General features: G+C 38.4%; 1 protein-coding gene across 1 annotated transcript; it reads left to right on the plus strand.

Annotated features, from left to right (window-relative positions):
• The first annotated feature begins 591 nt into the window (after positions 1–591).
• LOC309634402 (prorelaxin) lies at positions 592–11,997 on the plus strand. The gene is made up of 2 exons (XM_082404456.1): positions 592–6,387; positions 11,499–11,997. Exons 1-2 carry the CDS (start codon positions 6,177–6,179, stop codon positions 11,837–11,839), a joined length of 552 nt encoding a protein of 183 aa, XP_082260582.1. The 5' UTR covers positions 592–6,176; the 3' UTR covers positions 11,840–11,997.
• Positions 11,998–13,358: the final 1,361 nt, after the last annotated feature.

Raw genomic sequence — 13,358 nt, forward strand, 5'->3', positions numbered from 1 at the left:
GGGTGGTCAGTGGGGTCCCATTTTGTGAAGGCAATTTGTAAGTGCCAAAGACTTAATTTTAATTTATCACTCATTAGGTCAGAGCTTCTATGCTTACTATGGTCTATTTTAGGGCAATGGGTGCAATGGGGAATTTAGGCAAAACAATAGTTCCAATGGTCAAGTCATACCTATTGGTTCTCTATTTTATATGTACATGGCCACCTTATGATCATAGGTGGTGCCATGTTAATATTTAGTGGGATCCCCAGGTACAACTGTAATTTGAGATCCAGTATTAAGTCCATGAAAGTTTGCCAACAGTTGCATTTCAGCAGATGTTGTAGAGGTTCAAGAGCCAACCAGCACACCTGTATATCTTTGCTATATACATTATTTGAGTAAATTTGGATTTCTAATTAGGTCAAATTATGGATCTTTGTTTCTGTTTTATTTTTCTTTTCTTTTTTTCCTTCCCCTATACCTAGGTTCCTGCCCTCCTTCTTTCCTTCCTTCCTCCCTCCTTCCTTCCTCCCTCCCTTCCTTCCTTCCTTCCTGCCCTTCCTTCCTTCCTTCCTTCCTTCCATCCTTCCTTCCTTCCTTCCTTCCTTCCTTCCTCCCTCCCTCCCTTCCTTCCTTCCTTCCTCCCTCTCTCCCCATCTCCATTTTTTCTTTCTCCCTCTCCCTTTTTTTGGTTGGTCACTAGATACAGTTTTTTTTTTCTGGGGGGGGGCACTCTCTACCCTGCACTTATTTATAAATTTCTTCCTCCAGAGTCTCAAATCATCAGACTTAGGGGCCACCTCCATGGCAATGGTTGCTTTTTAGGGTTTAAGGACCCCAGGCTTAAGTCAGGTTTGAATTAACTCTTTTGCTATGCCACAGGGATGCTATGGATATTTTCCCCTATACCCCTGAGGCTCAGGATGTTTGTTGTGACAGAAGCATAGGCGGCAGCAGCAACAGAAGAGGTATTTAAGGGTCTTGCTGCACTGTCTGCTATTAGGTATGTGAACTACAGCACCAAACCTGTTGGCTTCTCTCTCTCTCTCTCTCTGTTCAATTTCCCTCAGAACATTTTGTATTTCTAGCTACAAAAAGTCATGGCTTTCAGTTTCTGTCTCCATCCAATCACCTAGAGCGCAGATCTTCTGGGTGGTTGTGGGAAAAGTTCAGGAGCCAAGCAGTAAGCCTTGTGGGTGGCCACCTCTTCCTCCAGGGAATACCAGTCAATCTCCCAGGAGTCAGGGTCCACATCCAAGAAGGTAATTTTGTCTATGGCCTGTCTGAGGGCCATCAAGCTCTGGGATTGTCAGATTAGCCCTTTGGCATCCTGGTAATCAGCAACACTAAGCAAAGCTGAGGTACACTGGATAGGGACTTTGCAATAGGAGAGCGGTTGAGTTACATCCTCTGGTGTTTTGGAAGGGGCTGGTACCAAATGCTCCCCTGCTTTTCTTTTCTCCTCAGCCCCTGGCCACAGGCCTCCATGGCTTTACACCTTGATACACTTGGGGGTCAAAAGAGTGCATATGACAGAAGCAAGGGAAGCAGCAGCACAGGAGACAGGCACTACCTTTGCCTGAGCAACAATTCCTCTTAAGCAACTGGGGTGCCATGCTTAATTCTCCCGGGGATGGTGGTGTCCTTCCTTTTCACAAACCTCACAGAGTTCCATCCCTGAGCCTGTCTCAGAGGAGCACAATCACAAACAATATCCTTATGGCTGCCCCCAAGCTGCCAGTTACGATCACCAAGCTAGTTGCAGTGACCAGATCATTCTAGCTGAATCCTTGATAATTGGGACTCAAGAGCCAATCAGTTAAGGTTAGCTGTCCCCACCTTAACAGGTAGGAGCCTCAGAGACCACCTGCTAAAAACAGGCCAAACCCAACAACATGTCAAGCTGTGGTATAGTAAATTAATGACAATTATTGTCTTGGGAATGAGAGTATTTTAGTGTAGAAAGAGTTGGCAATACTGACAAAGACACAAAGTATACCCAAAGCATAGGACTACAGCAACTGGTAGTTCTGTCTCAGGTGGCCTTTGCCATAACATGGAACCAATTAGTTAGCCAAGAGAAGTTCATTAAAGCTGAACAAGTGCCCTTGGTGATGACTGCCCATCTTGTTCATGATGCCTTTGCTTTAATTGCCTCCTTTTTATCCAGTTGGTAAGGAGGGAATTCTACCCCAGAGTCATAGGATGGCCACATACAACATTCAACACCCGACACTGGAGAGATGAGATGGGCAGCAGTTTATTAGTCATCTACTCACAGCCCAGGGTAGGAAGACACTGCATGCCACACAAGGCGACATGGGAGCTGTACTCAGAACAGAATGAACAACCAGGGGCTGTGGGAGGCAGGCCTTGTAGTATCAAGAGAGAGAGGTAACCCTGGTTACTGTGAGAGAATGTAATTGGCTTTGAATAATTCCATTGGCTAGCAGGGAAATGAAACCCATTACTCAGAGATAAGCAGGAATTGTGCCTGGTCCTCTTGCTGAGGAGGGACTAGGGGACTCCATCTGTGGGAGCAGAATAGGGAGGCGAACTTGTGGTTAAGCCATTTAAGTCCCTCCTAGTTTCACCAGATATTAAGGCAACATATAATATTAGGCCTTAATTTTAGACTCAGTATATTAACATTTATGGTGATTTAAAAAACTAGCATATTTGCAGACCTATTATTGAGTGCCTACCACTTGACAAGCATGTATCATCAGTGAACAGAACTAAGATCCCTATTCACATGGAGTTTCCATCGGGCGGCATGATTCTTTCTGAACATTCCCTTAGCACATGTATTATTTGTGTAGAAATAAGAAAGAAAAAACTGAAGTTATTTTTCTTTTTTAATCTCTTAACCAAGAGATTTCCAAAGGTTTGATGACAAGAGGACTCTTTGAAGACCCCAATTTCCCTTTACTTTTTGTTTCAGTCTTCTTGATAAAGCAGTATGATAACCTGAAGTGAAAGCACAAAACATCTTATCTCTATGAGATATAGAGTCAGCAATGACTTCTGACCAGGATGCTCGAAAAATTACAAAGATTTACCTCTCCTCCTTCCCCAAATCCCAGTTAAATGACAGAAGAAATATACAAGCAAAAATAGATCCAATGCAGTCCTGATTATCATGGGGATTGAGTGGGGTTGTCTGCTATTGACAGATCAGAGAAAACAATGAAAATTTATTATAAGACATAAAGCTTGTAGAAAGATATTAGTGGTGAAATATAAAAGAGCAGAGTCTCATATCTTTTAAAAAGTGAGTTTCTCTGAGAACCACTGGCCAACACCAACTGGATATAGTGGAGGCTGGAAGGTAATGCAGATAGAAGGCCACGAGCAAGGGAATTCAATAAAGGACTATAGAACCTCAGAGGGTGTCTGCCACCCAGGACAAAGTTTATTGGAAATGGAGATTCTAACCCAGAAGAACAGTGACAGTGCCCAGGAAACTTATACCCTGGGCAGGACAAAGATGCAGCCCCAGAGACAAAAACCAGCTCCCCAAACCCTGCCCCGACCTATGTCCCTCATCCCCTCCTCCACAAAATCCCTGGAGGCAGTGTTCCTGGTCCCAGAATCTGCATTCACTGCTTCTTATTATATGACGGGTTTTTAAGTGGTACAAAAATAATCTGTGGTAAACCATCTAGCATAAGCACTTAAATAATTACTGCAATCTTTAAAATATCTAATTCAAGCGCTACTGAAGCATACCTAAAACTCTCATGAGAAACTGATGAATGTAAACTTAATTTATTTCTTGTATAAAATATTTCCTCCACTTATATATATGTATCAATTAGAAATGTGTTCTCTGTAAATAACAGAAAATGCTAAAACAGTAGCTTCAAAGAAGTCTGTGGGGTAAACATCCAACCCTGTTTAGCATCTGAATGATGCCAGCAGGCTCCTCACACTTTTCCTGTTGCTACCTCCTATTTTCCCCACCTCTTGGTTCCAAGACAGCTGCTCAGTGTATGTGTTTCAGATAGGAAAAGAAGAGGACAGAAGAAGACTTAGTGCCTGGATCAGAAAAGCAAAGGCTTTGCCAGAAACGTCCACCTGTGTGCTTATGTCCTATTGGCCAGAACTATGTCACATGGACACTGCTACCTGCAGGAGACATTAGAAAATCATTTCTACCACTTACAGCTTGAGCTTGGTAGAGAGAGTTGAGGTAGTTAAGGGTGAAGGGTCTAAAAAGGAGACTGAGGCAGTTTCACTTGCTGTTACTATAGGTTTGCTTACTGCTTTGTACCTCCAACAGCTGTTTAAAAGACATTACTGTTTATCCATTAACTTTCACCATGCAGATTAATCCTAACTGGAGCTAGATCCAAGGGATACAGTGGAATCAAAGAAAGGGGGCTTTGGAATCCAGTAGACATGGGTAGGAATCCCAGCTCCAGCACTTTCCAGGTGTGTGCATGGCACACATTTGGTTTTTCTCTTTAAAGAGGTTTCTTTGGGTTTTGTTGTTGCATTTGTTTTGAGAATATGAAATACCATTTAGTTGTGTCTATAAAGGCTATGAATCCTGAATTTGCCTGTTACCCTTAACAGTAGGGCAAGCCCACATCTGGCACATGTGCTAGACAAGGTTGCACAAGTTAACTTGACTACTCTCAGCTTGCTTCCTCCCTCTGTAAAATGAGAAAATGGCCACTTCACTGGACAGTTGTGAGGACTCTATAAGATCACCTAAGTAAGGTAAAAAATTACACTCCCCTGGAAATTTATATTTTAAATGAGCAGTTACTTTGGAGGACAGCCCTGTAAATGGATTATTTTTTGCAATAACTGTGAACCCACAAAAATACCATCAAACCTCAGTTTTGAGAAGCCTGTCCCAAATTGCTTGTCTTAGCAGAAACCCATCTAAAAGCACTATCGTGATCATCCCACAGCTTTGGTCAGATTTTTTTGAGCAATTATGCAATGCATAGCATATGACCAGTGCTGAGTGCGCCCTGTTAAAATTAGCAGCAATCTACAAATTAGAACTATTCTATTCCATAGCTATATTTGTAACTAAGTGATTGTTGACTTTTTACTTAAATTCAGAGCTACCCTAACTTCTTCCAGGTCTCTGATTTACCTGGTGAAGCTGAGGTAATCTAGTACATTATGAAAATAAGCAAATAAATTATTGAAAAATGAACCTATTTGAACTTACAAGTTTACTGTCCATCTAGAAAACCTTAATGAACATATCAGCTCAAACTATATTGAATTTTTTAAAAGTTAAATTAGAAGGTGTTAAAAATTACCTCACCAAATACAGCAAACATAGAGTACAGCAAAAATAAAATAATCATATAATTTTTATGCTGTAATCTGCATTATATTCCAAAATATTCTTTCTGGAACTATGGGATTCCATTGCTTTTTTTCTTTTCTTTTTTAGTCTCTCTCGAGACACAGAACACAATCTCAAATTAAAATACTCACGTAACTGGTTACAATCAAGCTATGTCCCAGAGGAGTCCAAGGAAAGTCAGTGGAGAAAGTGCATTGTAAACTCAGGACACTGTACAAGCCTAAAGCGATGCATTGAGGATTTTAATGTTTTCACCAGGATTTAGATAAAAAGTCATCAGTTCTCCCTCTCTTGTCAACGATATATCCATTCATTCATTATATTTTTATTTACTGATATACCAGACACAATATTAATTAATCTAACTATAATCTTATTTAGATTTGAAGGCTCACGCTGGGTTGTGAGAATATGGGTGATTTCAATTTTATTCTTGATATAATTTAGCACAGTGGCCATGCCTAGCTTTATAATAAAGACTTCAAATATTGACTAACCCTACCCAAGTATACAAAATGGTTTGAGGGGAAGAAAAAAGAGAGAAAAAAACCCACAAACAACTGTAAAAGGGCCACGAACAGAAGGATGGGCAAATGGAGAAAAGTTGGTAAGGGTAAACCAGAGCTGGTGGGGGGAAGGGGGTATTTCAAACAGGTGGGTGGGGAAAGGGGTGGAGCTTGGACCCTTGACTCAAGGTCTAAGTGGTAGCCAGAGGGCTATAAAAGCTTGGTGGAGCCAGGCAGCGAAAGCAACCTAAAGGCCAGGACTGGCACACTGACGGAGGCCGGTAGGCTACAGCAGGTGCAATATCTCGAGAAAGGCTGAAAAGCTCAGAGCGGAAGAGATCAGGTCCAGGATGCCGCTCCTGTTCTTGTCCCACCTGCTAGGGGTGTGGCTGCTACTGAGCCAACTTCCCAGAGAGATCTCAGGCCAGAGGACGAACGACCTTATTAAGGCATGCGGCCGAGAATTAGTCCGCCTCTGGGTCGAGATCTGTGGCTCGGTCTCCTGGGGGAGAACGGCTCTGAGTCTGGAGGAGCCTTGGCTGGGATCCGGACCGCCAGCAGGTGAGAGCACCCAACCCCCGCCCCCGACCAGCCGCTCCGTACTTCCCATTGGTTGCTGTCCGGCTGCCGAGCAATCGGAAGGGCGGCCCACATGACTCGGAAGCTGCCGGTGCCTAAAAGTTTGGGATTTTGCCTCGTAACTTGCTTTCTAGTCAGGATTTCACCCGGGATTTCACCACAGGGAGGGAAAGCAGCGGGAACAGCAAATGGCCTTACCTGAGAGGCACTTGGTGCCCTTCACCTCCTGGCAGTCCGGGTGGCGGGGCAGGGAGGGAGAAGGAGGAAGCTACAGAGGGAGGTAAGTGCTCAAAGACCTACAGTAGGCGGGGCGTACTCAGCCCGGAGGATCCGCACTCAGGCCAGAGGATCAGTCCGAGGGCAGGACTGAAGGCTTGCTGGTGGATGGGGCAACTGGACAGGGCATCTTACCTTGAGATGACAGGGGGGCAAACAGTGAGGTGTGAGCTGGTTATCAAGCGTATTTGCGCACCAAAGGGCATAGGGCAGAGACCTATGATAGGGTCCTGAAGTGTAAACATAAAAGGGGGCCTTAAATTTAACGACCCTCCTCCTTTGTTTAAAAAAAAAGCAAGCTCGGCTGTGGCCCATGCCATCGAAAACTTACTCTTTTATTTTTATTTGTTAACTTCACCAAAGGGGAGGACCTAGCCTCCCACTTCTTTGAACTGAGTCTTGAAGTTCATGTGTGAGAGAAGGGATTAAAGAGAAAGAAAAGGGCCTGATGGTCTACAAGAGAAACTGAAGGGGAACAAGAGTCAAGGGAAGTTTGCCCTTCAGCCAAACAAAGCAGAAAACATGATTGACGCTTCAAGCATTTAGAAGCTGCAATGGATTTTCTTTAAAAAAGCAAGATCTCAGAATTAAATCTGGAATTTTTTTAAAAAAACACTTTGTTAAGTTATAAAGCATTTATAAAGATAAATTGGAAGCTAAGTTTAAGTAACAATGGATACTTTCACTGACATATAGCCTAGTCTAATCACTGTAATGGGTCATGTTAAAATCAGGGAGGGCAAGCTCAATTATGAATAATTGTTTTATATTTCATAACACATGCAATTTATGATAAATCACAACTATATTTATAGGCTACATGCATATCCTCTATATAAGTGACCCTCATGTAAAATCATTGTGCACACTAAGTACATTTACTGCCCTTTTATGGGACTTAAAATATGATTATAAAGTTTTTTACCTAACTTTTCTACATTGTTGGTCAGAGACTGATGTATTTAATGCAAGTTTTTACATACTTCTTGTATAATATTAATAGAAGAGTACCACAGAGTTTAGGAATTCACTGATTCAAAGTAGGCAAGACCAGATTGCTTCATTGTTTCACTTTTTCTGAATAAATAATATGCTCATATTAAAGACTGAAAAATATACATAAATACAATAATAAAAATGAAAGGCACCATTAGATATTAAAGACTGAAAAAAATCTGTGAATTTAATGAGAAAATGAAAATATCTATAATAAATGAGGAAATGGAAAGCAATATTAATATTTGGCAATAGGTATGTGTATCTCCTGCATTTTCATTTAACATTATATTGTGAGCATCTTCTCAAACTGTTAGACTCCAAAAAGATAATTTAAAATTTCTTTCTGGTATTCCACGTCATAAATCTACCATATATATTTAACCATTCTTAGTAGACATTTAGGTTGCCTCCAGATTGTTGCTTAAAAATGGTTTTCTGACTACTTTTATACCTATCTAGATATTTGGCCAAATTTCTATTTCTGTAGAAGAGGATAGTGATTTTAAAATATTTTTAAAGAACTGTCTTTGTCACTGCTCAGTACATAATTTGACTGGAAATAATCTAACAAAATATTGCCTGCAAGTGAGGATCAAGGGAAGTGTTTAAATTACTAGTTAAGAATCACTTTGGAAGTACATGTCAATAATCTGTGATTCATGAGGTTTAAAACCTCTATTATTCGATAGTTTCTGTTTTTACATTATTAAATTGTTATTTTCCCACAATGCGTGCAGAAATAATACTCACTGTACCATTTTAAAAACAAGATAGATATTTTTAATTAGAAGAAGTCTATGTTAGTCTACCGTTTTAAAAACAAGATAGATATTTTTAATTAGAAGAAGTCTATGTTAGTAAGAGTTTAGTCCAAAATATACTGATTAGGAGGCATTTGTATGAATTCAGGTTGATTAGGATATTATCTTTTAGACTCCAGAAGCTAAAGTTGTTGTGAACTGCAAAATATTTCAAAATAAATTTAAAAAATAATTTTAATAAAGAGTACAATGCAGGCAACAAAAGCAAAATTAGACAAGTGAGGCTACATCAATCGAAAAAACTTCTGCACGGCAAAGGACATACTCAATAATGAAGGGGCAACCTATGAAATAGGAGAAAATATTTGCAAGCCATGTACCTGATAAGGGGTTAATTTCCAAAATATATAAAGAACTCCTACAACTCAATAGCAAAAAAACTAATAACCTGGTTTTAAAATGGGCTAAAGACTGGAATAGACATTTCTCCAAAGAAGACATACAAATGGCCAACAGGTATAAGAAACAATGCTGTATATCACTAATCATCAGGGAAATGGAAATCAAAACCACAATGAGCTATCACTTCACACCTGTCAGGATGGCTATTATCAAAAAACAAAAGAAAAGTGTGGTTAAGAATGTGGAGAAATTGAAACCCATGTATAGTATACTGTTGGTGCGAAAGCAAATTTGTGCATTCACTATGGAAAAGAGTGTGGCGGTTCCTCAAAAAAAAAAAAAAAAAGAACTACCATATGATCAGCAATCCCACTTCTGGGTATTTATTCAAAAGAATTGAAATCAGGATCTTGAAGAGACATTACCACTCCCATAATCACTGCAGCAATATTCACAATAGCCAAGATGTGGAAACAAATTAAATGTCCATCCACAGATGAATGAATAAAGAAAAGGTGGTATATACATACAATGGAGTATTATTTGGCCTTAAAAAAGGAAATCCTAAAATATGCAACAACATGGATGAACCTGGAAGACATTATGCTAAGTGAAAAATGCCTGTCTCAGAAGGACAAATACTGCTTGATTCCACTATTATAAGTATCTAAAATGTCAAACTCATAGAAGCAAAGAATAAATGGTGGTTACCAGGATTGGGAGGAGGGAAAAATGGGGAGCTGCTAATTATCATGTATAAAATTTCAATTACGCAAGATGAGTTGTTTCTAGAAATCTGATTTATAACACTGTACCTATAGATAATCATGGTGTATCGGGCACTTAAAATTCTGTTAAAAGGGTAGATCTCATGTTAAATGTTCTTATCAAAATTAAAAAAAAAAAAGATATATGGGAACTCTGTCACATTTTTGTGAATTTTCTGTAACTTTAAAAGTATTTCAAAATAACAAGTTTTTAAATTGAAAAAAAAAAAAAAGTGCCAGAAACAACAACCTATGAATAAATGTAAAAGAAACTACAAATGTTTTGCCTGATTCATTAACTGTCTTTAAGTATATGGAAAGTTACAATCAGCTTTTCTTTGTATTCAATAAAGCTCCAATTAGAGAAGGTTTAAGTTAGAGCAAGGAGAGTTTTTATGAGGAGATTGAATTGAACTTAGGATGTCTTACTGAGGGAAAATGTGAACATTTCTGACTACCAAAAAATGGTATAAATTCTCATCTGTCAGTGCCAGTTTGGAACTTGAATGAGAGAAAACATTGGGAGGAAAAATAAAATGTTAGAGTATTGTTTTCTTTCCGCTGAAAACTCCAATTGTTGAAGTTTGTTGTTGGCTGAGATTCTTGCTACAGAACTCATAGGAAGTGAACGAGCCGAGACCATTCCTGCCTGGGTGAGGGGGCATGGTTTTCTCTGATCCGTAGGCATCAGTGGTTGCCCAGGAATCCATCTTCCATGCTTAGATTTATATCTCTTGACCTCATTGTTTCCACTATTTCAGGAGGAATGTCTTATTATAAGCTGAAATGGACAGTTTTGCTGTCCATGAAAAACAGCAAGTAGTGATCCAGGTTTACACTATAATTTAAACTTCATCTGTGTTTCAATATTTTTTTGGTGCTGTAACTCTCAAAATTGTGTAATGGGGATAGGTAAGGTTAGGATAGAATTTACCTGGAAGTTTTTTGAGGGCAGGAAAGATGTTTTCTTTTTATTTATATCTCTAATCTGGCAGAGCCAGAGACACGGAAACTATCAATGGATGTTCAGCTGAACTGAATGGGTATAAAGAAGGAAGATGTCAGCTGGTCCCTGAAAGTTCCCAGCCCAAGTCTCAACCTTCATGTATACCCATCCTGGGATGCTACTTAAGACCAGGCTCCCTTCCTAGGGAACACACAGAACTTGCATAGTTTATGATCTACAACATTGGAACAAAAACCATACATAGTAGTCAGTAGACACACACCACAACAGATTAAAAATCTCTTATAGTCAGTGATTTGTTGGTTAGTGTTCTTTTAACCCATTTCTCCATAAAGTAAAACATTACTGATTTGCAGTAAATACTCTAAGGAAGAGAAATTATTAAATACATGTATGAGGAGCATCAGAGACTGGTATCTCCTGCCTACTAGATCAGAGCAGTTGGAAATTCTGCCTTTTTAACTTTATCCTGAAGCAGTAACTTGCCACCATGGAACAGTTGATAGTTTAAAATAATTAATATACTTTTCAAGGATTACTATCATAACTCAGAAGTTGCTTAGTCATAGAAATAAATTACTCCGGTAATAAAAATTCATCCGTGGTCAAACTGAGTGTTTTTGAGGATCAAGATGACTTCAGAAGTGTCAGAGATAAAAAAGTGCTATGGTGAAAGCATTAAAGGGACATAGGAGAGATGACAAGGGTACGAGTGGAGTAAAGCAGAACCTTGGTAATGTTGTTTAACCTGCCCAACTATAATAAACTAAGCTTTTTAGATATCAGGACACTTCCTGATTCTGTTTTATTGTTGAATTCTATTGAAGCAATGCTTTCCTTTGTGTCTATGCAAAATTTTATAGTTTTCCTGATGTACTTTAACATGAATATTTTTTCTCTTCCCCCTCTTTTTTAAATTAGAAATCATGCCATCCTCCATCACCAAAGATGCAGAAACCTTAAAGATGTTGTTGGAATTTGTTCCTAATTTGCCACAGGAGCTGAAGGCAACACTGTCTGAGAGGCAGCCATCACTGAGAGAGCTACAACAATCTGCATTAAAGGATTCAAATCTTAACTTTGAAGAATTTAAGAAAATTATTCTTAATAGACAAAATGAAGCAGAAGACAAAAGTCTTTCAGAATTAAAAAACTTAGGCTTAGATAAACATTCCCGAAAAAAGAGACTGTTCCGTATGACACTGAGTGAGAAATGTTGTCAAGTAGGTTGTATCAGAAAAGATATTGCTAGATTATGCTGAGATGAAGCTGTGTATTTCATCTAATGTTCACATGTATTCTCACTGACACATTCACTGATGCCTCTTGTCGCCCCACTGATTACTAGAATATGAGAAATTATTTTTAGTGTTTAGGTTTTTCATTTGATGTGTAATAAAATGTCCCTTGCATTACTGTAGTTTCTGATAATAATACTTTTTATGTGAGAAGATATTTTTGTTTTTTATTAATGATATAATTATGTTATTGCTTTTTTAATGCTACTAACTTAAACTGACAATAAAATCTTTATCACTTTAGCCACACACAATAACTCAAAGAAAATTTTAGAACTAGATAGCTTAGTAAAATGCTATGTCTTGCATAAGTGAGAATGGACAAGTCTATTTTTGAAATCTGTATCTGATAAATTATAATCTGTCACCATTTTCCCTCCAAACATAATGCCCAAATGTTCTTTCACAACTTAATATCAAATGAATTATTTTAGTAGCAAAAAAATAAAAATTTAAAAATAACTTACACAATACCTAACACCAGGTACATAAAATGGACCAAAAGTTTTTTACTGACATTAACTCTTAGATCGAATATGCAGTCACAAGATTTGAAATTTTCTAGTAGATTTAAAAATATTTTTTGTGTCTTACTGAACTGTTAATTGCAAAAAAATCAGATTGGACCCTAAATCAATTTAATTTAGTTGAGGCCATATAAACTCAAGTATTTTTCAAACTAGGGTTCTTACCTTAATTCTACTGTCTAAAACACTAAAAAGTAAATTATAATTTTTTAAGGAGAAAAATGAATATATAATACATATAAAAGAATAAACAATTCAGTGTCATATATTATAGAAAAACTGTATTAGCAAGGGAACATACTTTGTTTGCTATTTTAGAATTTACAAACCATTTCTGTAACAAAATAACTGTGAAATGATATGAAAACTTGTTAGTATAGTAAATTAACAGAGTTATCATCTTAGTGTTTAGCCAGTTCCTTTGATTTACATACACTTAAATTTTTAGGCAGCATTTATAAAAAAAAGTGCACTTAAATAGCAATTTAATCTCCATCATATGTCTGTAAATAGAATTTAAAAGGATTAAAACAGCAACCCCCATATTTCAAATTCCCATACATGATTAATCATAATCAGGCCTCCAACTAAGGCCACCCTGTAAAACTTCATAAAAGGTTGTGGAACCTCAGAGGCCATAAGCCACCTTGGACAAAGCCTGGAAAAGTGCTGTCTGAAATGGAAAACCCAACACAGGAGAACAAGCGCAATGACCAGGAAGCTTACAGCCCAGAAAGGACAAAGAGGCATCCCCAGACACAAGAGGCATCTCCCCAGAACCTGCCCTGGCCCATGTCCCTCATCTGCTTCTCCACAAAAGCCCTGAAGACAGGGCTCCTAGCCCAAGAATCTGTATTCACTACCTCTGATGATATCACTTTTTAAGTGCTACAAAGACAGTCTGTGGTTAACCATCTACTATAAATACTATGATAATCAGTTAACATCTTTAAGAT

This window comes from Balaenoptera borealis (genome assembly GCF_965194805.1).
Source record: "Balaenoptera borealis genome assembly, chromosome: 8".
Lineage (NCBI taxonomy): Eukaryota > Metazoa > Chordata > Mammalia > Artiodactyla > Balaenopteridae > Balaenoptera > Balaenoptera borealis.

Bases quoted from the DNA above. Each gene is read 5' to 3' on its own strand.
- LOC309634402 (XM_082404456.1), top strand. From the start codon at position 6,177: ATGCCGCTCCTGTTCTTGTCCCACCTGCTAGGGGTGTGGCTGCTACTG. The intron at 6,388-11,498 runs GTGAGAGCACCC...TTTTTAAATTAG, and splicing joins GGGATCCGGACCGCCAGCAG to AAATCATGCCATCCTCCATC.